Here is a 24,015-nt window from a genome sequence, read left to right as displayed (position 1 = left end):
GAATACAGAGTCCTGAAAGATAACAGGACAATGTTGATAAAATCATAACGATTGCAAACAGTGTATTGGGATTCATTTCTGAAAGAATTGATTCCAAATGTTAGGAGGTAATGTTAGATTTATATAGAACCCTGTCTATACCACATTTGGCACGCTGCAGTTGTGGCCACCACAATTACAAAAAGGATATTAAAGCATCGTAGAAAGCATGGAATAGATTTACAAGGATGTTACCAGAATTATGAGGATGCAATGACCAAGAAATATTGAGCAGGCTGGAACTCTTCTCTCTAAAATAAAGGACCAAACAAATGCCTTTAAGATTATGAAGGGGTTAAAGGATGTAGAGAAACTGGGTGGGGTTTTTCTCCCTCCATGGCTTGCTTCGCAGTGACGGGAGGTGCCATGCCGCTCGCTGGCGGCAGGATCTTACATCACGCCTTTGTCAACAGGGTTTCCCGTTGGATGCATCCCTCGCCATTGGGAAAGCTGTAGTGTGGGTATGCCATCGGCTGGGCTGTAAGATCCCGCCAGCGTGAACGACAGGAAGATTCCAGTGCTTGTTTCCACTTGTGGATGAGTCCAAAAGATGGGGAAATAAATATGAGATAGTCACCAACAGATCAAATAAAGAATTTAGGAGGAATGTTATTACACTGAGGATGGTGAAACTCTCTGGCACATGGGGTGAGATTTTAAATCACTCAAAACCCATTCGTTCACAAAATCAGGCCCCCATGAAGTGGTTGCTGCCTCACAGCGCCAGGGACCCAGATTCGATTCCAGCCTTGGGTCACTGTCTGTGTGGAGTCTGCATGTTCTCCCTGTGTCTGTGTGGGTTTCCTCCGGGTGCTCCGGTTTCCTCCCACACTTCAAAGATGTGCGGGTTAGATGGATTGGCCGTGCTAAATTGCCCCTTAGTGACAGGGGGACTAGTTAGGGTAATGGGGATAGGGCCTGGGTGGGATTGTGGGATCGGTGCAGACACGATGGGCCGAATGGCCTCCTTCTGCACTGTAGGGTTCTATGATTCTATGACAGCGTCAGTACATTCAAGGGGAGGTTGGGTGATTCTTCGAAGGAGAAGGGAATGGAGTGTGAGGAAAACAATTATAGTGGGCAAGATTTGTGTGGACTATAAATTATGAAATTAGAGATAGATTAGTAATGGGTTAGGGACAGCTAAAGATCATTGATATGCTGAGGGTTAACTATCAGGAATAGGTTAGTGAAGGTCCTTGTTGATGTTTGGGGATTGTTGCACTAGATAATTTCTTGACTTTGTCATCAGTGGCTGCTTCCTTATCTGCCGTAAGAAAACCTGTTGGGGGATGGGGGTCTGGAAAGAAAACCCACCGCGGGGGGACCGGAAAATTCGGCTACTTTAACCGGCCCGACATCAGTGAAAATATAACACCCGGCATCAAGCAATTTTTGTTGCATTGTAGTTTACTGGAATGTTTTCTATGTTATTACATAATGTCCTTATCTTCAGTAAGTTGAGTAATAGACATTCCAATAGACTGCAGCTCGGGTTATAAATCTATCAATAAATACATATATCTTTCTAAATTTTGATACATGGTGAATAAACATGTGAGCACTAAAGCACAGGTGAATATATCTCAATACAAACAGGCAATGGTTAGGAGCCATTGTCCACAAAGAACCATCGGCATCTCTCTGCATTAAAGAGAGACAATCATTTAGGTGTTGCTTGAGGGGCACCAGTCCGCAGGTGTGGGGCAAGGTGAGATGGCAGGCTTCCATGATTTATCACAGCCTGATACGGGGACTGAATCCACGCCATTGGAGTCATTCTAGAATCATAGAATCAGTGCAGAAGGAGGTCTTTCAACCCATCGAGCCTGTACCGACTCAATCCCATCCAGTTCCTCTCCCGGTAACCTCATGTATTTACCTTGCTAGTTCCCCAATTTCCCATGGCCAATTAACCTAACCTGCACATCTAGGGAGTGTGGGAGGAAACCGGAGCACCCAAAGGAAACTCACGCAGACACGGGGAGAATGTGCAGACTCCGCACAGACAGACAGTTACCCGAGGCCAGAATTGAACCCGGGCCCCTGGCGATGTGAGGCAGCAGTGCTAACTACCCTGCCACCCATTCTGCATCACAATTTGAGGTTTACATCAAACCTCAAATTCACTATTCTCTTCGGAATCAGCAGCCTCAGAGACTTGTCCTGCACGATCTCCTGATATTAAAACTGAAGCATCATTCCTTTACTTAGGAGTAAAGGGATCCACTCCCCTACCCTGTTGGTGTCAGACTGCCTGTTACCTCCACCCAATCCCGTTGAAGAAGAACAAAAATAAATAGCTTTCCATAACCAAGTTTAGGTGAGTGGACGCTCACGGTCTTCAAAGCCTAGAAAGAAAGACACCCAGCAAATATGTTCTGTAAAAGGTCTGTAGGAAACTTCTAATTGAGTGTGAAGATTTCACACCATTGATATATTCCAAGCATTTTGAATGGGCTGCGGATTGGATCCACATCCAAAGACAGAGGCCATCTCATAATTTCAGAACGAACCAATTCGCGCCAATAGTCCAGGGTGCATGTAGCTCATAGTATATCTCAACATAGCCTGAGGGAACTGCCAGCAGTAACCAATTGTATCCTTTGCTGTGGCCAACAAGAACAAACCTAGTGGACAATCCATCTTTTCTTTAAATAAAGGAGGCATAATTGTTTTGTCACTGTTGGGTTTAATCAAACCCGCACAGAGGAAATTGATCATTTGACACCATGAATGTCTACGGAGTTGGGTTTCATTAAGGCTCAGTAGGTTGGACAGTTTGATATTTTGCCCGAAAAGCTGACAGGTTTTGAAAAAAGTTACATCTTGCAGCGTTGTTCTGATTAAACGGGACGTGTTTGAACATCGTCTGAATATAGTTTTAATGAAAGTTTGCCAAGAATATTTGGAGCCATCCATTTAGCCCTTTGAATTTGGAATATTTAAACAGCTGCTTTCTATATTTTATCCCTTGCTAATAATTTGTATAATTTGGCTTCTTCTCTTTGGACCAAGGCCTTGTGTAAGAAAATGCTTTGATTGGTGCTGGGATTAAGAAGGCGCATTGGCAATGTTATTTCTGGCACTGCTGTTGGATCAGCTCTTATCTGATCAGACAATCCTGCACACAGCCACTAGATTGAGGTTGCATTCCCTCCTAACCCTTCAACTTGCCGTTCGGCAGAACTGTTTTGAAGGACTGAGAGTTGACGTTGTACATCTCCTGTTGTCTCGTTTTAAGCCAATATTGTCTTGTCAAGGTGCCACAGCAGAAAGGTCAATGCCGGCCGACCCACTTCCACAACGTAAAGCCATCAATGATCATCGCTGGTGTCCGGGGCTGGATTTGTATCCAGGAGCCGCAGTTCAAATTGAATTACGTTATCAGTTTGAGGAAAGTGTAAAATAAATCAAAAGTGGCAAGGGAGTTGGCTGTTTTAATGTTCCCTTCGGACTGAGGCATGTTCCAGTTCCTGGACTGAACTGACTGACAAGCCAATCCACGAGCTGCACACTCCAGTCCGTTTTTATTGCCCTCACACAGCTGTCAAAGTGGGTGAAGCCAGGAGCGACATGGGAGAACTTGTACCCAGTCTGAAGGCAGTTACAGTACAGTTCACTCGAGCAGTTCAGATAAAGGGAGCAAAAGCTGGCACAGGAAAGGAACCACTTTATAATGAATGAAAAATTTGAACTAAAGGACAAACAATGATGAATAGATTTATCGGAATGGATTTTGCTATGAAGGCAAGAGGTGGGTTTGGAGGTGGTTATGGTGGCAATCACTTGCTGGAGTGCCAGCCTGTCACCATGTTCCTGCTTCTGACCTTTTGCTTCTGGGTGGTGGCATCTACCTACTAGCAGCAGGTAACCACAGACACCCAATTCAGTTACTTAAGGTGCCTATTGAGAGCACTCCAAGCACCATCAGGATTTACAAGATGGTGGACAGGCCCCCCTCCCCAACCTGGTGTGGCTGCAACTTGAGCTGATAACTGCTCAGCTCCTTTCTGAGGAGGATGATGGGAAAGACACGGAGAGGGTGTTCCCTCTCATGGGGGGGGGGGTTCGGGTACACTGAGGGAGAATTTAGCATGGCCAATGCACCTAACCAGCACGGCTTTCAGACTGTGGAAGGAAACCGGAGCACCCGGAGGAAACCCACGCAGACACGGGGAGAACATGCAGGACTCCACACAAACAGTGACCCAAGCTGGGAATTGAACCTGGGTCCCTGGTGCTGTGAGGTCGCAGTGCTAACCACTGCCACCGTGCCGCCCCAGATTAGGTTGATTGGCCATGCTAAATTGCCCCTTTGTGTTAGGGGGATTAACAGGGTAAACATGTGAGGTTACAGGGATAGGGCCTGGGTGGGATTGTTGTTGGTGCAGGCTCGATGGGCCGAATGAATTACCATGTGAGAAGCCCACCCTTTGTTGAACCACAAGCAATAATTTACATTTCATACAGAATCAACCTTCACAGTTTGGGTCAGAGCTGAGCAGGAAGGAAATTCAGAGAAATGGCTTAAGGACTGACAAGTATCTAAGTTTTAAAGGGGGCTTTGAAAGATGAGGAGGAAAGCATGGGGGAGGACGTTAGGGACAAAGTTTCCAAACTTGTGGGTAAATGAGTGAAGGCTCTGTCACAGATGAGGGAACACAAGATGGGGACTGGCAAGCTTTTAAAAAAATTTTTTTTTACCCTATTCTTAAAGTTACAAAGCCAATGCGCGGAGTGGACTGGGCAAGCCCTTAATCCATCTCCTTGCTTGCTCCAAAACCAATTCAAATTGAATGCAATTCATGGTCCCCACAAGGGAGACATACAAGATCCAAGTTGACAAGAAAGGCCATTGCACCTGATCCTGGGCATGATCTTAGCCAAAAGGCTGAGAAGCGATCAACCTTCCTGGACATTGACTCTCCCCTGGCAAGCTAACAGAATGCGGCTGGAGGAATTCAGGAAAAGTTCCAGTTTATGGACGGTGGAACTTGGGAGGCTTCCATCCCATAAAAGAATGAAAAGAAGGGCTCCTATACATGAAGAATGATTATTGGTATTACTACTGAAGGCCAAACCCCAACTTTAGTCTTCAAATGGTTCAGTTCATTTTTTTTTGAGTAACGGGTTCAATTCACATTCTGGGACTCAAGTGCATAATTGAGGTTTAGCACAAAGGGAGTGCTGCATTGTGAGAGGCACAGGCCTTTGGTTGACATGTTAAGCATGTTGTTCAAAGGTCTTGGCCAACTTTCCTCCAGCTAGGAACACCTCCAAAGAACAATTAATTCTTGATTCTACTTACTGCTGTTTGAGATTATTCCATGCAGCAACTGCATTTATCTGCATAACACTAACTGTACTTCAAAATAAGTTTATTGCTGAAATGAGTTCAGTTGTTTGGGTGTTTGGTTTCTGCATTTGATTTGATTTATTATTGTCACATGTATTGGTATACAGTAAAAAGTATTGTTTCTTGCACACTATACAAAGCATACCGTTCATAGAGAAGGAAAGGAGGGAGTGGAGAATGTAGTGTTACAGTCATAGCTAGGGTGGAGAGAAAGATCAACTTAATGCAAGGTAGACCCATTCAAAAGTCTGATGGCAACAGGGAAGAAGCTGTTCTTGAGTCGGTTGGTGTGTGACCTCTCAGATTTTTGTATCTTTTTTCCAACGGAAGAAGGTGGAAGAGAGAATGTCCAGGGTGCGTGAAGTCCTTGATTATGCTGGTTGCTTTTCCGAGGCAGCGGGAAGTATAGACAGAGTCAATGGATGGGAGGCTGGTTTGTGTGATGGACTGGGCCACATTCACGACCCTTTGTAGTTTCTTGCTGTTTTGGTCAGAGCAGGAGCCATAACAAGCTGTGATACACCTGGAAAGGATGCTTTCTATGGTGCATTTGTAGAAGCTGGTGTAGACAGGGGCATGTTCTCCACTATGCTGCAGGATTGATGAGGTGTAACGTAAATACAAGTCTGTCTCCCTTCAGGAGAGTAAGGAGTTAAATTTTATGCCACATTTTCTACTCGATATCATGGTGAAGTTCAACTTTGTGTGGTTTATTGTGCAGAGATAGTTTGATCTTTTGATTGTTTTGATGCTGGCATCAGTACAGTCACTGCAAGTTAATACCATCATTTGTAAACTATGTGCTTTTAATTGCACAGTCCATTTCCTCCAATCTGAATGAACCGCTGGACAAAATCTTAACGGTGTGATTAGCCTTTCACTGTAATTTTAAAAAGGGTTTCACATTGGACAATTGGTTTTCGTTGATTTAAACTTGATTTTTCGATGTTTAAAGATAAGCTTCTCAAGATTAAAACGAAGCTTAATTTGACATTTTTTTCACTTCCCTCTACTTCTCCTTTCCTCTGTCGTGAGTACTGACCTTTGAGGCTGCAATTCTTGAGATTCTGTGCCAAATGTACATTTCCATGTGTGAGCGACCCACATTATAGAAGCATACAGTGCAGAGAGAGATCTTTCTGGTCAATCATGGCTGTGCCAGCTCTTTGATAGAGGAATCCAATTAGCCCCACTCCCCAGGGCTCGGCAACCATTCCTATCCAAGAATCCATCCAATTCCCATTTGAAGGTTACTATAAAGTATGACTCCTCCACCCTTGCAGGCAGTGCATTCCAAATCATAAACAAGGCAATGCATAAATAAAATTCTCAGGCAATGAATAGAGGGGAGGTGAGAATTTATCTTAAATCAGTTACCAGCCCTCTTATCAAAACCAGATATAATTTTGAACATCCTTGCAGTCACCAGATGCCAGTTTTCAGCCAATTCCATTCATTCTACGTGATATCAAGAAATGGCTGAAGGCACTGGAAGCTATCATAGAATCCATATAGTACAGAAGGAGGCCATTCGGCCCATTGAGTCTGTACTGACCACAATCCCACCCAGGCCCTATTCCAGCAACCCCACGCATTTGCTCTGCTAATCCCCCTGACACTAGGGACAATTTAGCATGGCCAATCAACCCAACCTGCACATCTTCGGACAGTGGGCGGAAACCGGAGCACCCGGAGGAAACCCACGCAGACATGGAGAGAACGTGCAAACTCCACACAGACAGTGACCCGAGGCCGGAATTGAACCTGGGACCCTGGCGCTGTGAGGCAGCAGTGCTAACCACTATGCCACGGTGCTGCTGGGCCCTATGTGCCCTGATAACATCCCAGCTACAGTACTGAAGATATGTTACAGGCTAGCTGCATCCCTAACCAAGCTGTTCCTGTACAGCATCTACCCGACAAGGTGGAACATTGACCAGATACGTCCTGTCTGCAAAAAAGGCCGGACAAGTTCAACCCAACCAATTACTGCCCCATCAGATTACTCTCAATCAACAAAGTGACGGGAGGTGTTGTCAACAGTGCTATCAAGTGGCGCTTTCACAGCAGTAACCTGGTCACTGATGCTCCTTTTGGGGTCCCCCAGGAGCTGTCTATGTCCTCCTCTAGTCTGTTACTATCCTCTTCACTGCTTCATTTCAGAGTTTCATGACACCTGCAAACTTTGAACTGCCCTGTGCATCCAAGTCCAAAAAGAGCAACGGCCCCAAAACCAGTCCCCTGGGGACATTACTGCACGCTTCCCTCCAATCGGCGAAACGACTGTTCACCACTCACTGTTCCTTAGCTAATTTTCTATCCATGCAGTCATTGCCCCCATGGACTTGAACTTTGCTAACAAGTCTATTATTTAATAGTCCATCAGTATGGGAGTCAGTACCTATAAGTTGGTTCAATTCTTTGATGAAACAGCAGAGGGTGTTGATAAAGGTGTGGTGGATAATGTGTGTCTGGTCTCTCAGAGTTGTTTCATCAAAGAATCGACTCCCCCATTGGGGAAGGGGTTGGACGCGGACTGACGCCTCACTCTAATAGCAAGTCTTTGTGTGTGAATCTGGGCAGTAAGTATCACTAAGCTATTCAACTGACAGGCATCATATCCAAGTCCAATCCTGTCCTCGGCTTTAACTACAGTTGTGCCCTGCCAATAGAGATCACTGTAGAGTAACCAGGATCAGGAACGCAGCCCTGGTTTCTGGTTTCCCCCCCACCCCCCCATGTTTCTCCTGTTGCTTCAGTTGAGAGTAGCTCACGTAGCACGGGCCAGGGATTGAGCAGGTCCGGGTAGTGAACCACTTGCAGCATCCACTTCTAACCACTAAAGCAATGATGGTCTGTTCTCTGCCCATTAGATTGCAGGGAGGAGCAGTATCCATGCACCAGACTCTACTCTGTACACAGACCCTGCAAACAGTGCCTCAAGAGTCTTTGCTTTTACAGGTAAGCTCACTCGGTCTTTGTCATCCGCTTTCTTGGCGAAGCTTAGTTTGGGTTTAAAGCTGATTTCCACTTCACCCTTACTTCCTAAGACTTTCTTACCAATGATGCAAATTTGAGTCTGCCGTAGATAGCTTCCCAAGTTTGATGGCATCAGTCACTCCTATCACTCAAGGAGAAGCCGGGCAGTAGTTAGACCCCCACAAGAGTACAACTGCTTAGAATCAGAGACTCATTCTCATGTGGGAATTTACCCATTGTCTAACTTTTCTTTGTATAAATTTGGGAGTGTAACTATTTGTATCCTTATATGAATAGTACAGCAATTTCTCAGAGAACAGACCAAGCAAACACTTGGTGAGATGAGGCTTGGTACAAAATAATTGAGCTCATAGAATGCAGAAGGAGGCCATTTGGCCCATCGAGTCTGCACTGACAACAATCAAACCCAGGCCCTATTCCCATCACCCCATGTATTCACCCTACCAATCCCCCTGACACTAAGGGGCAATTTAGCATGGCCAATCCACCTAATCTGCACATCTTTGGACTGTGGGGGGGAAACCGGAGCACCCGGAGGGAAACCCACGGGGAGAACATGCAAACTCCACACAGACAATGACCCAAGGCCGGAATTGAACCCGGGTCCCTGGTGCTGTGAGGCAGCAATGCTAACCACTGTGCCACCCATGGCAGCACCTGAACAGGCAAAAAGTAGTAGTTAAAATCAGGTTCACTTAATTCAATCTGTAGATCTAATAGGTCAAACTCTCTGGCCTCCTCCCAGTGTTTTTCTCAGCAGCGGGAAGCAGCACACTGTCTTCTGGCAGAAGGATCCTCTGGTCCCACCACTGGCGGATGGGAATTCCTATTGAAGTCACCCCCGCACCACCAGGAAGCCCACAGCAGGGGGTGCGCCAGCGGTGGGATCAGAGAGTTCCACCAGAATGGACAGTCAGAGAATTCCAGCCCAGGTATGAGGAACAGCATAAAAATAACAAACACATCCCACATCAGTGGGGTGACTGCCTTAACTAAATTTGACATCTCCCCTCATCCATCTCCCATTTCTTAACCTCATGTTTGAATCTGTGCCTCATATCCAAAGGCTTTCTGATCAATAAGGGGATCAAGGGGAGCAGGCAGGAGAATGGGGATGAGTATCATATCAGCCATGATTGAATGGTGGAGCAGACTCAATGGGCCAAATGGCCTAATTCTGTTCCTATATCTTATGGACACAACGCTGGGTGGAGTGGGTAGCTTTAAGCTCCACACATTGCTGGGTGGGAACAGAGTGCATGAGATGGAGTAGGATTGAATGAGCCAACGTTTTTGACCCGATGGGGGTTTAGCAGGATGGGGGAGGGGGCCTATCCTATCTGGTGCCATTGGCAAGTCAGCTGAGGACTCCCGCTACAGACAGGCAGGTGGGGTTCCAATGGATCAGTGCGATGATTGTTCATTACAGACTCAAAGGGAGATCTGTCCCTTTGGACTCCTGGAAAACCTGCTGGGAAACCAAACGGAAGGCAGAGGGTGGTCAGCGAGGCTGCGTTTTTTAATGACTAGCAGGAAATCTGTGGAAGCCAGGAGAAGGAGGGCTTCTCTCAATCCAGAAGGTATTTTTGGGCCTCCCCTGCTCTTACAACCTCTTTCCTGCCTCACACCAGCATCTGTTTTTGTGAGGGGGGCCCCCTGTGTTAATACTAACTGTTAATATACAATGGCAGAACAATCCAGCAGCATGTCTTTTACCGTCAACATGTTTATTCTGCATCCAACTCCATATCATTGCTCCACCCTGACTGTTCCAGCTGTATCTATTTATACTCTTTTAGAGGTTGAGCCAGTAACCACCCCTGTCTTTAATAAGGCAATTAGCTTCACAGTGGAATTGCCAAAGCCTGTACTTGCTGATAGATTGGCACGCTGCCTCTTTTTCATTCGTTCATGGGCTGTGGGTGTTGCTGGCTGGGCCAGCATTTATTGCCCATCCCCAAGGACAGTTAAGACTCAACCACATTGGCTAGGCCACACCAGGTAAGGGTGGCGGATTTCCCTCTCTAAAGGACATGAGTGAACCAGGTGGATTTTCACAATTGTTTCATGGTCATCATTAGACTTTTAATTCCAGAATTTTACTAAATTCAAGTGTCACCATGGTGGGATTCGAACTCGGCTCCCCAGAGCATTAACCTGGGTCTCTGGACCCAATGACCAATACCATCATGCCACTGCTTCCCCTAAATTGCCCTCCTGCAGCGCCTAGCTTTATGCTGGGCACTTTTTCCTGTGTCACCCCAGTGCCCCATTCCCACTACCTGTAACCCACCCCACCATAGATCCTGAGAGCGATAGGCTGGAGACCTGCCCCCTCCCCCATTCTGCTAAACCCCCATTCACTAATTCTGATCTGATCTAAAATTAGCCCTAATGGCTGTAAAATCTGTTTCGTTTGCCAGAATAAGCTAGCAAACTACATGGAAGCAACATCAAAGCTAGCACATTAACATTGTGCTTTTAAAAAAACTATTTTAAACCTCATTGAATCATAGAGTCATAGAATCCTACAGTGCAGAAGGAGGCCATTCAGCCCATCGAGTCTGCACCGACCTCAATCCCACCCTATCCCCATAACACCATGCATTTACACTAGCTAGTCCCCCTGACACTAAGGGGCAATTTAGCATAGCCAATCCACCTAAACCGCACATCTTTGGATGCGTGTGAGTCCACAAATGGCTTAAGGCCCTAGAAAGGTCAGAGAGGCGAAGATCATTGCCAATCTTAACAGCCAGGACTTCATTCACTCCATTTGTAGCTCTGTTTGATCAAGCTTTTGGTTATTTATCTGATATCTCTAATCACATATCTAATATGTGGCTTGGTGTTCTATTTTGTTTTATAAAGTTTAAGGTTTATTTATTAGTCACAGTAGGCTTACATTAACACTGCAATGAAGTTACTATGAAAATCCCCTAGTCGCCACACTCTGGCACCTGTTCGGGTACAGGGGGAGGATTTAGCATGGCCAATGCACCCTAACCAGCACATCTTTTGGACTGTGGGAGGAAACCGGAGCACCCGGAGGAAACCCCCACAGACACGGGGAGAACGTGCAGACTCCGCACAGACAGTGACTCAGGCCGGGAATCAAACCCGGGTCCCTGGCACTATGAGGCAGCAGTGCCAACCACTGCGCCATCGTGCTGCCACGGTGAAGCACCTTGGGACATTAAAGATGCAATATAAATACAAGCTGCTGTTTCTCACCCAGGACGCCGACAGCTCCCAATTCCATTGGGAAACCCGTACAGCAGCAGCTGCAAATTTCAAAACCAGTCTCCTGGTTCACAACATCTGGACTGCAGCGGTTCAAGGAGGCAGCTCACCGCCACTTTCTCAGGGGAGATTAGGGATGGTCAATAAATGTTAGCCTAGCCAGCAACATCCACATCCCGTGAAAGAATTTAAGATGAAATATTGGCCTGCGGGAGCCAGATTTAAAATGTTGATTAAGACGCCTGCATCTCCGTGGCGGGATAATCAGAAACCCTGATACCCAGCAACATAAAACTGTTTGCAACCTGTACAGAGCATTGAAGCCACAGAGCCATAGAATCCCTACAGTGCAGAAAGAGGCCATTTGGCCCGTCGAGTCTGTACCGACTCTCCGAAAGAGCATCTTACCCATATCCTCCACTCCACCCTATGCCCGGAGCCCTGTGCATTTAACATGGCCAATCCACCTAAGCTACACATCTTTGGACACTAAGGGGCAATTTAGCATGGCCAATCTGCCTAATTGATTGCATTACGTGTGTGTTTCGCTGTTGAACACATGGGGTGATTAAAGGGCGAGGCCTACACTTTTTTGGCTTCTTTGGAAAATAGTAAAAGAAATTTGCCCTTAGCTGGAAAAGTGAAGCATACTGAATTATAAGCTTCTCTTTCTGCCACCTTCACCCTGCTTGAACCTATAGGGAGCCACAGGCATCTTCATCCTGCCAGGCCACGTTGCGATGAAGAGGCTTGTGAGCTGCCCTTATGATGTCCTGAAAAATATGTTAAGACTTTTTGGAATGGCCCCTCCCCCACCCCATATCAGCCCGTGGTGCAGTGAGGGTTTACTGTGGCTTATGAGTGGAAGAGGGTAATGTAATTAAGTCAGATCTGAAAAGAGAGACTGTTCCGTGGAAAGGATTTCAATGAGAGAATCTTCTGCGGCTTGTGTTGGTTTCTGTAGCCTTCATTCACAATTCCCTCTTTGCAGCCTTCGCAGGGTCTATGTGGTTAACAAGGAGGTCTGTGTCCGCACCGTCTGCGCCCACGAGGAGCTACTGAGAGGTGAGTAGGAGGCCTCAGGACCGGAATTGGATGGGTTTGGGCAACTGGAGGTTCCTGTCAGGGTTCCACTGGTCCTTGTAGGGAGGTCTGCAGTTTTTATTCATTCGTGGGACATGGGCGTCGCTGGCTGGCCAGCATTTATTACCCATTCCTAGTTACCCTTGGAGTGCAGTTCAAAGTCAACCACATTGCTGTGGCTCTGGAGTCACGTGTTGGCCAGACCGGATAAGGGTGTCAGATTTCCTTCCCTAAGGAACATTAGTGAACCAGATGGTTTTTTCCGACAATTGACAATGGTTTCATGGTCATCAGTAGATTCCTAATTCCAGAATTATTTTGTTATTCCATCATCTGCCGAGGGAATCTGTGGGATTCGAACCTGGGTCCCCAGAACATTAGCTGAGTTTCTGGGTTAATAGTCTAGCGATAATACCACTAGGCCATCACCGATTTGTTATAATCAGAATGTATGCTGGAGCACTCTTATTCACACCGGTGATGCTGACCTGTTTGGAGTGTGAGAGGTGTGAGGTACTTTGAGATTGCCTCCCCTTCATTCTGTAAAGATTGGAATGGTCAGCTGCAACGCTCCAATCCCGTCTCCCCATGTTAGTGTACAGCCCAGGTCTTATTCTGGACATCGCATTGGCGTTCCGTGTTTCCTAATGACACGGAGGACAGACTGGAGTAGGATTCAATATTTCTACAGGGAAGCGATGTGGCACAGTGGTTAGCGCTGCTGCCTCACAGCGCCAGGGACCCAGGTTCGATTCCTGGCTTGGGTCACTGTGTGGAGTCTGCACGTTGTCCCTGTGTCTGCGTGGGTTCCCTCTGGGTGTTCTGGTTTCCTCCCACAGTCCGAAGATGTGTGGGTTTAGGTGGATTGGCCATGCTAAATTGTGTTAGGGGGACCAGCAGGGTAAATATATGGGGTTATGGGGATGGGACCTGGGGTGGGATTGTGGTCGGTGGGGACTCGATGGGTCGAGTGGCCTCCTTCTGCACTGTGGAATTCTATGATCTATGATTTAGAGGGACAGTAGCAGGGAGGTTGGTCAATGCAGGGTTTTTGTTGAAGGATCCCATTCCTGATTTGGATATTGTGGACAGAAACTAACTGGTGAAAGTTGATGCTGGAGAACTTTCCTCACATTCGCCAATATTAACACCATTCTGGGATTTATTTATTAAAGCGCCTACTGGTCCTCCCGGGAGAAGGGGTGAGCACCCGGGAGCGGCACTCCTTTCGGCAGCCGGACAGAGCAGAGACTTGCCTTAGAAATCTTAGAATCTCTACAGTGCAGAAGGAGGCCATTCGGTCCATAGAGCCTGCACAGACAACAATCCCAGCCAAGCCCTATCCTCGTAACCCCATGTACTTACCCTACGAATCCCCCTGACACTAAGGGGCAACTTGGCATGCCCAACCACCTAATCCGCACATCTTTGGCGTGTGGGAGGAAACCGGAGCAGCCCGAGGAAACCCACGCAGACACGGGGAGAATGTGCAGCCTCCGCACAGTCACCCGAGGCTGGAATTGAACCCGGGTCCCTGCCGCTGTGAGGCAGCAGTGCTAACCACTGTGCCAGCATCTTGTCTCTTACATGATCCCCTGGAACTGTAGCACTCAGTGGTACAGATCGATGTTTTGGGGGGACACAGCCCAGCCTTGTATGTCTTGCATGTGGACACATAGCTTTTCATAAAGAAAGAGACCAGTTTATTGAATGTTCTCTACGGGTTCATGTTCCCTTTCTGTCTAACCCATACCGTTTTGTCTCCCCTGCTCTCACCTTCTCCTTCTCTCTTGCAGCCGACCTTTGCCGAGACAAATATGCAAAGTGTGGGGTCATGGCCACCAGTGGGCTCTGCGGCCAAATGGCTTCTTCGTGTGACAAGAGCTGTGGCTCCTGTTGAGAAGGACGAATAAACTGATGAAGTGGGCCACGCATGGAGCCTTGGTCCAGGAGATAGAGGAATCTCCATATATATCAATAATAATACCTTAAGTAATTTAGAGGGATCATTTTCATATTTCTATAACTCTGATGGTGCTGGGGGATTTTTCATAGTATCCCCTGTTCTTGACTGTGCACATAACGTTATAGGTTATTACTGTTTTGTGGGAGGGGACCACTACAATGCAGGTTACGCGTGAAGCCTTGGGAATTCGGGCATTCCAGCTTTGTACCCATGTCGCCATGACGATTTGTGAACCAAAGGCTTTGCCATTCCTTGTTGGCCACATAGTGCTCGCCTGGGAGAAGGATAGTGGGTGGCGAGTACCTCACACTTAACCTACTGCCCATCCTCTGTCCATCTCCTGGAAATGCTACAGATTCCTTTCCCGCTACCTATTGCTGACCTGCCTTTCGTGCTTTGTGTCTGGCCAGAGTTTTAGAATTTTTTTTAAAGTTTGGAGAGAAAGTAGAAATCGCGGGATTGGGAACGAATCGAGTATCGAAACCCATTCTGCAGTGGAATTGTGTTTCGAATGCTGCCTGAGCGATTCACACACCAACAATCAAACTCTTTGCGTGCATGTGGACACGTCTCACCCCTGGATAGACAGTTTGTACCCCCTTCAACATCTGAAAATTGATTCAATTTCATCTGGTCACACACTACCCATAGCGTCCAGGCAAGACAGGAAGCAGTGTGCAAATGTACCCCAAATAGATTTAAACTCACACTGCACCAATTCTGGTTCCAGCTCAATTCTAACTCGAATGGACCAATTAAATTTTTTGGCCTTGAAAGTAATACCATGCTAAAATTGGCGATCAGGTGTTTAATGTTTTGTTTTTAAATCTCTTTGTCAGCTGTTTGAAACAGGTTTAATGCAAAACTTAGCATGACTCAGTTAAGCCTTTTTCTGCTAGTCTTCACTTTGGGGGGGGGTGGGGGGATCTTCCCATTTCACCTGTCACGGGAATCGTAGCAGGCAGGGGGGGGCGGACCATGCAAAGGTCCATTGAGCTCGGGCAGGATTTTCCGGTTTTGGGGTGAGCGTGGCTGGAAAATCCCGCCCTTAATTTCTGGAGCTTCCTTTTGTCCTCTAGCTAACACACTCCCAGTCCTCCATTGCATTGAATGGGACATTAAGAACATAAGATATAGGAGCAGAATTAGGCCATTTGGCCCATTGGTCTGCTCCGCCATTCGATCATGGCTGATATTTTCTCAACCTCATTCTCCTGCCTTTTCCCCGTAACCTTTGATCCCCTTACCAATCAAGACCCTATCCATCTCTGTCTTAAATACATCCAATGAATTGGTCTCCACAGCCTTCTAGGAGATGGACATCAACTGCTTCAATGTGATTCTTTCCTGCTGTGACCCAGCCACCATTAGGGATTTGCATCCGAACCCCCTGCACAGGATTGTTACTGGTTTATATTTTTTTTAAATAATTGAATATAATGCAAACAAACACTGCGTCGTTGCCAGTGGATGCATTACAACGGGACTCACTCTTCTCCCTCTCAGTCAACACATCCAGGATAATAAAACTAGAAGCACAAAGCTGTAAGCTTCCACAGAAGAGAATGATATAGATTCCAAAGTACATGACTGAGAGTATGGTGCAAAGCTGTGACACAGTCTTTTTATAAAGAGGCAATAAATAAAGGCTGGAATTGAAACAGAACATTCAGTCCATCAACTCTGCTCCTAGACCCTGCTCAATCTGTGTAATTAATGACCCCACCCCACCCCACCCCACCCCACCCAACCCAACCCCACCCATTTAGCCTCCTTCCACAGTTTAGAATCATAGAATCCCAACAGTGCAGAAGGAGGCCATTTGGCCCTTCAAGTCTGCACCAACTACAATCCCACCCAGGCCCTATTCCCATAACCTCACATATTTACTCTAACCCCTGACACTAGGGTCAATTTAGCACAGCCAATCAATCTAATCTAACTCGCACATCTTTGGACTGTGAGAGGAAACCAGAGCACCCAGAGGAAACCCATGCAGACACTGGGAGAGTGTGCATTTCTACACAGACAGTGACCCGAGGCTGGAATTGTACCTGGGTCCCTGGCACTGTGAGGCAGCAGTGCTAACCACTGTGCCATCATGCCGCCCTTTTTAACTAACTCTCTTTCCCCACCCACTTTAATCTACTGATGGTAAATTCTGTATATCAGCTGTTAATGAAAGGCAGTCAGACAAAAGACTGGAATATTCATCCAAGCCATGTCCACACTACCTGGCTTGCTGCCCTCTCTAGACAATGCCTTTCTGCTCCCCCCCCCCCCCCATGTCTATGTTCATGTATCTCATAGAACAATTGATATCTCAATCTCTCCATATTCCTGTAACCTATAGTCGTATCTAATGGGGTATTGACTTGCCTCCTTTGTGAATGGTGTGAGCTCTGGTACTCATTGGAACCAAGATTTAAAAGAAAACACAAAGGGCGGGATTTTCCGGTCGCGCTCGTCCCAAGACCGGAAAATCCCGCCAGAGGTCAACGGACCTTTGCACGGTCCGTGTCCCACCCACTACGATTCCCATGGCAGGCGGGTCGGGAAAATTCCACCCAAAGTTTTACTGGTAATGAGCATAATTAAATGTGTAAACCTTTAGCGCTTGTTCCATGTCACAATACACGTAACTTCTGTGCCACAGATCTGAATCCCCTTTCCCCAAACATATCTGGGTGATAATAATAGGCACATTATATAAGTGAGAGAGAATATGTTCGAAGGGGTTCAATGGATATTCACACACTGAATGTTATACTCATATTTATCCCTCAAAAGAATTCATACTCATTACACACGACCAGCCACCAGGCAGTCGTGCAGTACACGCCTGTGTATCCCCCCCAATCTTGTCACGCACCCCCAGACATTAATAACCCTATGAGCTTCACTGCTGCTGCTTTTTCAACCCTGGGTATTACTGTACAACCTTGTTACACACACACATCTAGGCAGCTCTCTGTGTTTCAGGTACATTAATCCTTCTCCGATTGAATTGGTGTGATTTCTATTCAGGGATTTATATCATATTGCATTTCCAGCCCAGCTCTGTGCAACATTAATGTGTTGATGCCGGTGTTGGACTGGGGGTGGGCATAGTAAGAAGTCTCACAGTGCCAGGTTAAAGTCCAACAGGTTTATTTGGAATCACGAGCTTTCGGAGCGCTGCTCCTTCATCAGGTGAGTCACAGATTTGAATCCCTTATCCCTGGGCACTCACCTGATGAAGGAGCAGCACTCCGAAAGCTCGTGATTCCAAATAAACCTGTTGGACTTTAACCTGGTGTTGTGAGAGTTCTTAGTGTGCAATATTAGCACTGGAATGCTTAACTTGTTTATTTGATCTACATTATTTGCCAATGGAGGGTTAACCATAGCTGTTAAATTAGCCAAGTGGTTTCAAAACAAATCTGTTAAGCATTCATTTATTAATATCGGTCATTTCTCGAGTGCCAAGATCCTGTTCACTGGACTGGTACATTAACTCATCACTTGGTCACACTGAGACTACATGGGGTTGCTACATCTCTGTGCATTGCAATAGTCACTGTTGCTCTATTGCTAAGTGTGAATACAAATGTTTACTATCAGCTGAAGTCTTCCTGTAACTCTCCTCGGGAAAGTGGCATGTTAACACCAGCAGCTTTTTGGGTGAAACTGTGCTTTAGCTGAAACTGGATTCGGAGACTTTTCTGAGGAGTTCAGGATGCCTTCGGTTTATCAAACTTGACTTTCTGTTGCATCTTAATCTTTGAAGTAATTATTTCCAATGGTGCTTAAATGTCCCTAAACACGGGGATCAAGTAAGGGCAAGGTTTAATTGTTGAAACGTGCCTGTTCTGCTGTTTGTATGTTGTTATAAGAGTGCCGTGAGACTGACCCTCAGCACAGGCCTGTGACCCTGCCAGTGTCCCCTCTTCCAGTCTCATCAGTGTGCTGACTTGTCTCAACATTAACTCATTAGTGGCTATATTCTGTGCTGCAACCAACTGCCTGGGATACACGAGGATTTGTCTGTGGGAATAGTCAGGCTGGGAATCAGTATCCTGTACATCACAATGTGGCAGGAATACTGCAGGAGCATTTTGACAGAATAAAGCGGGATTACTCGTTTGCTGGCTTTTCTCCTGACATTCCAGTTGTTTCCCAGGACAAAATATTGCAACTGAGGGGTTTAGTGATGAGATCGACTGGATTTAAACTGAATACAGGAGGCATGAGGCCTAATAACTGGGGAAAAATTCAAACATAAAGGATTTGCCATCTGTAGATTCCATTCTAGAATCCTACACCCTTCCTTTCTAGAGCAGATTGTCTGCTCTGGAAAACAGGGACAACTTAGCATCTCAGACTGGCTGGCAATTCAGACTCCTGTCCAGTATCCTGCAGACAAAAAGCTATTTTAGATACTCGTGGTGGAGGAAAAAAAACTAACACAGTAACCATGATCAGCCGCCATATGCCCACTGAATGCTTTTGGGAATACATATTACTGAATATGTTACTGACATCCAGTGACCAAACCAATATATATTTACTGTAATGACCAAAATTGCCAGTTCATGCCTGGGTTTTTTTTTCCCCTGCGAGGTTCAAGTATAACAGTCCACATTGACTGAATCTCAGTTTAAATGGGAAACATGTTCAAGGCTGTAGTGAAAGAACAGGGGAGTGTAGCCCATTGGGCAGATTTTTCAAAGAACTGGCAAATGACACGATGGCCGAATGTGGCCTCCTTCTGCTGATTCTTTGATTCCAACATCCAGCAGTCCATTGGGCAGCTGATCTAATAATGACCATATCACCTTAAAAAGTGAGAAGACCCCAACCCCATCCCATGGTTTAGTTGGCACAGACAGCGTACCAATGTGCAACTGAGATGTGCTGACAGGAAAGTCCCCAATTCCATGACCAAACCGTGTTGAGTTAGCTAATCTCACCTGGGTGATGGTAAAAGGGCGACAATTTGTCTCAATGTCCCTGAGTTAGGGCGAGGGGGAAAAAAGTAGCCCAGGTTCACATTCCTAAATGCAATACAGTGTGGCTCCTGCTGGAAAACACATGTTCTGCAACATCATTGGATCGATGACTGCCACGGTGGAATAGCTGCTAATACCTCAGGATTCAGGCTGACAAGTGAAGAATGGTCACTTGGGGACAACATTCTGGAGAATGCCCAGTGGCCGTGGATCTGTAACCCAGCGGAGAGTTAGTGCCTTAAGGAGGAGGGGACAAAATTTGAAAGGGAATTTAAAAATAATCTGCCTCATCTCTGCTCCAATCTGTCTGCAGTGAGAAAAACAAAACTTGAGACATGCTTGCTCAGAACTCCTTGGTATAAATGTTCTTGAAGTACCATTAGGAGGTGGTGCCGCAGTATGTGCAACTGAGTGAGATATTTCTGTGTAATCTGATTCATACTATAACTGATATATCCCATTTTGTACAAAAATAAAGTCACTTAAAGGAGTCTTACTGTTCCTCTCATTTTTATTTCTCAAGTCTCCTTTTCATTTTGTTATTACAGTGCAGTATGTTGGGTGACAGTTAGTTTCCCACTGAGAGACACTGGTGACCTACAATCTGCATCTGGGCATTCCTCATGTTAGGTACATTTTTTTATTCATTCGTGGGACATGGGCATTACTGGCTGGCCAGCATTTATTGCCCATCCCTAGATGCCCTTGAGAAGGTGGTGGTGAGCTGCCTTCTTGAATCTCTGCAGTCCACGTGCTGTGGGTTGACCCACAATGCCGTTACGGAGGGAATTCCAGGATTTTGGCCCAGCGACGGCGATATATTTCCAAGTCAGGATGGCGAATGGCTTGGAGGGGAACTTGGTGATGAACTTGAAGGTGGTGTTCCCATGTATCTGCTGCCCTTGTCCTTCTAGATGAAAGTGGTTGTGGGTATGCTGATTATAGTGGAGGCCAGATGTTTCCACATAGAGTGGGAATCCACAAATGACCTGGCCATTGCTTAGGACAGGGGGTTGCTTAACTCTGGGCCATGACCCCCTAGCGGGGGTTGCTGGATGAGATTTTGGGGCGGGGGGTTGTGATCTCCAAGAGAGCAATGCACGGCATGCAGTTCAGACTGAGTTTTGACAAGAAGGCCCTTTAAATATTTGTGTTTTTTTCTGTCAGTGGGGCATGGCCTGTTCGTTAAGGCCCGATGGCTGCGAACACTACAGCCCGTAAAAAAGTTGGGTTTGCTCTTTCTTCAAGGCAAGCCCTCTGCACCTGCTCAACAAGTCTATAACCACCTCCCTCGTTTTCACTTGGGGGGAAGGGGGGTGTCACATGGAGTCTGAGGCATTAAAATAGGGATCACTTTGGGAAAAGGTTTGGGTGGCGCGGTGGCACAGTGGTTAGCACTGCTGCCTCACAGTGCCAGGATTCAATTCCTGGCTTGGGTCACTGTCTGTGTGGGGTTTGCATGTTCTTCCCACGTCTGCGTGGGCTTCTTCCGGGTGCTCCAGTTTCCTCCCACAATCTGAAAGACGTGCTGGTTAGGTGCATTGGCCGTCCTAAATTCTGCCTCAGCGTACCTGAGCAGGTGCCGGAGCGTGGCGACTAGGGGATTTTCACAGTAACTTCATTGCAGTGTTAATGTAAGCCTACTTGTGACACTAATAAATAAACTTTAAACTTAAATCAGTGCTATAGTGACCAAACTTGGATTTCAAGCATCAGCTCGACATATAATTTCTGTAGGAACTGGACTGTTAGCAAGAATGAATGAAAGCAAAAAAGTAAAATTCCTTAAAGAGAAGGAGAATTGAATGTTCACTTTATTATTCTCTGTACCATCTAACACTGCAATTCGCGTAGCAAAGTGCCCATCATTATCTGTGGCACCCAATCCACTCCTCAGTGTGATAATAAAACATTTGAGTAGAAAAATAACACTGAGTAACATTGAACGGGTTACAGTTAGTGGACGCAAGGGGTGGGACAGTGGTTAAAGCAGTAAGACACCTAACAACAGTCGCCACTTAACTCACTCAAAATCAGCACAAGCACACCACAGATGCAGCAAACATTTTGGAAAAGGTTGGAACTGGATGTTTGTCTTCTGTTAGTCTCTCATTTGGCAAAAGATTATACTGCATGAATGAAAAGTAAACACGCAATGATGAGGGAGTGGCTGGGACTGCTGCAGTTGGCTCTTGGAGGGTTTGATTCAAGATTTCAGTGGCACCATGTTTCAAGATTCTCTCTGGTGATCATCCCTCTCTGTGAAAGCCACAATTTCCTTGCAGGATATGGCACTGGATGTTTGTTCTTCAGGGCTCACGCCGCCAGTCACGATTCAGCTTAGCATTAGTCATCTGACTGATGGACATCTCTAATGCATTTTGGTCATCAGGGATGGTCCAATACATCTCAGTATGCGCCCCCCCCCCAAACGTTCAAGAACAGGAGAGTGAGAACCCCCTTGTGAGGTACCAGAACTGCACCGTGAAACTTTCACAGGTTTCTTGGACAGAGATCTCCGTAAAAACCTTCATCCAGCCTGAGTCATAATCTGTGAGGGAAAGTCCCCAGTTTACAAAATGGTAGATGCAACACATCCTGTGCTTGCCTCTGCTTAGGGGACAAGATGCCAAGACCAATTTGCTCTCTCGCCCCTCTTTTAAAGTTGACGCTGAATTTAAGCCACTGGGAAACATCAGTAAAAGCTAGAAAAGAGCAAATCATTTAAAAAAAAGAACAAACCAAAAAATAGACATTTTAAGCATTTGTATTGATTTCTTCAGATTATGAACAACAGATCTTTTGTGATTTTAAATCTATTTTCAGAAAAAAATGATACTTAAAAAAATTATAATACTCTAGCTACATTTGAAAATCTATTCCATCTAAGCAGATGAAGAATGGATCTGGACAGAGACAATAAATTCCAGTAAGCTCTGCTAAAGTGGCTACGTTTCACTGTCTACAGTATATCAGAGATACTGTCAAACAATGGTGCTGGTGTATTTAGAATTCATATTAATTTCACAAACACAGTAGTCTTAACATACAGCATCTCAAAATTCAGTTTTGGTTAATAGTTCACTCTTGGAGAACTGGTCTAAACACTGTCAAAAATACATCCAGATGCATGCAAGGAGACGAACATAGCTGCCTCAAACAATCAGTGTTTGGTCTCGTCAACTGCTAGTTATTGCAATACTTTAGAATAGATCTGCTTTGTGGATAGACATTCCAAGTGAAGCTGCGACAATAAATCTTAGATAATTATCGATGAATAATGTGTTTTGAACAATGGGCACTTTATTAAACTAAACCTATCCTCAGACCCAATTCATTACATGGATTTTGCAAACTTACAAGGAAAAACCACAAAGAAAGCTAATGGCACATTAAGATAGTTGGACCTGGGTGAGCACCTACGTGCTACTGTCAGAATCTCTGGTTGTATGGAGACTCTCTCCTTGTGCGCCAGGTTCACCCTGTGCGATACTGTGCCACAAAGTCCGTGCGGGTGCCAAATTAGAACGTGAGTCTGAGTTGAGTTGACTGATCTTAGTTGGAGAGCGGTGAGGGGTCAGCTCCTGCTATTCATGTGCGTTTGTGTGGATTTGAGTCAGAGTCAGGCTCAGTTGCGATGTCCTCCTCTCTCCTCATCTGATGAGCTATTTGGGCGAATCACTAAAGGACTTTCAGAGGAGCAGTCCCTCCCTAGCCCAGGGACACCGAGGTCCCAATTAGCACCTGGCTAAGATCATACAACTCATCACAGATCAGGATCAAACCTGGGACCTTCCAGTCTGAATGGCTCACTACTAAATTTATCCCAGAGCTCACAAAAGCTCTGATATCACATAAAGAAAAACACTGGGCTGCCTGTCAGTGCAGCCTGCCCTGTCAACAAAATTCAGTCACATTTTTTTTTAAAATCCCTTCAGTTCTTTAATAAAAATCTATGTCCTGGGCCTATTCTCTCCTGCTAATCTGGAGCCAGGTTTTCACCAGCATTCATGTAGTGTAGCACCATGGTGATCTATAGTTAAAAATACAAACACAATCTATATGATCACCCAAAAATGGTTGATGCTGGTAGAGAAGCCAACATTGTATGTTCCAGGGACAGTGTTGGAATAAAATGCCGAAGCAAGAATGGGAGAAAAGTGCGTAATGGAACCAAATTCATCCACTTCTTATCCCACATCACATTAGCGGATGTTCACATTTTGTTCCAAATTGTCTCTACTTTTCTCCATTTTGGTCCCATGGCACTAGTTGGAAGAGAAGGGGGTGGGGGGGGGGGGGGGGGGGGTGGTAACTATGATGTGGAGATGCCA

The 24,015-nt window shown here is 45.9% G+C and overlaps 1 protein-coding gene and 1 pseudogene across 1 annotated transcript in view; one reads left to right on the top strand and one right to left on the bottom strand.

Moving 5' to 3' along the window:
- Window positions 1-16,247, top strand: part of mfap2 (microfibril associated protein 2) — a 41,174-nt gene extending 24,927 nt beyond the window's left edge. The window contains exons 6-8 of the mRNA XM_078238969.1: window positions 8,272-8,359; window positions 12,633-12,706; window positions 14,521-16,247. Coding sequence (XP_078095095.1) covers window positions 8,272-8,359; window positions 12,633-12,706; window positions 14,521-14,624 — 266 coding nt within the window. The 3' untranslated portion in view covers window positions 14,625-16,247. The remainder of the gene's footprint in view (window positions 1-8,271; window positions 8,360-12,632; window positions 12,707-14,520) is intronic.
- On the bottom strand, window positions 4,738-4,945 carry LOC144510296 (U2 spliceosomal RNA; annotated as a pseudogene).
- Window positions 16,248-24,015: the final 7,768 nt, after the last annotated feature.

Source organism: Mustelus asterias, chromosome 22 (assembly GCF_964213995.1).
Source record: "Mustelus asterias chromosome 22, sMusAst1.hap1.1, whole genome shotgun sequence".
Lineage (NCBI taxonomy): Eukaryota > Metazoa > Chordata > Chondrichthyes > Carcharhiniformes > Triakidae > Mustelus > Mustelus asterias.
This window is presented reverse-complemented; position numbering and strand designations above follow the sequence as displayed.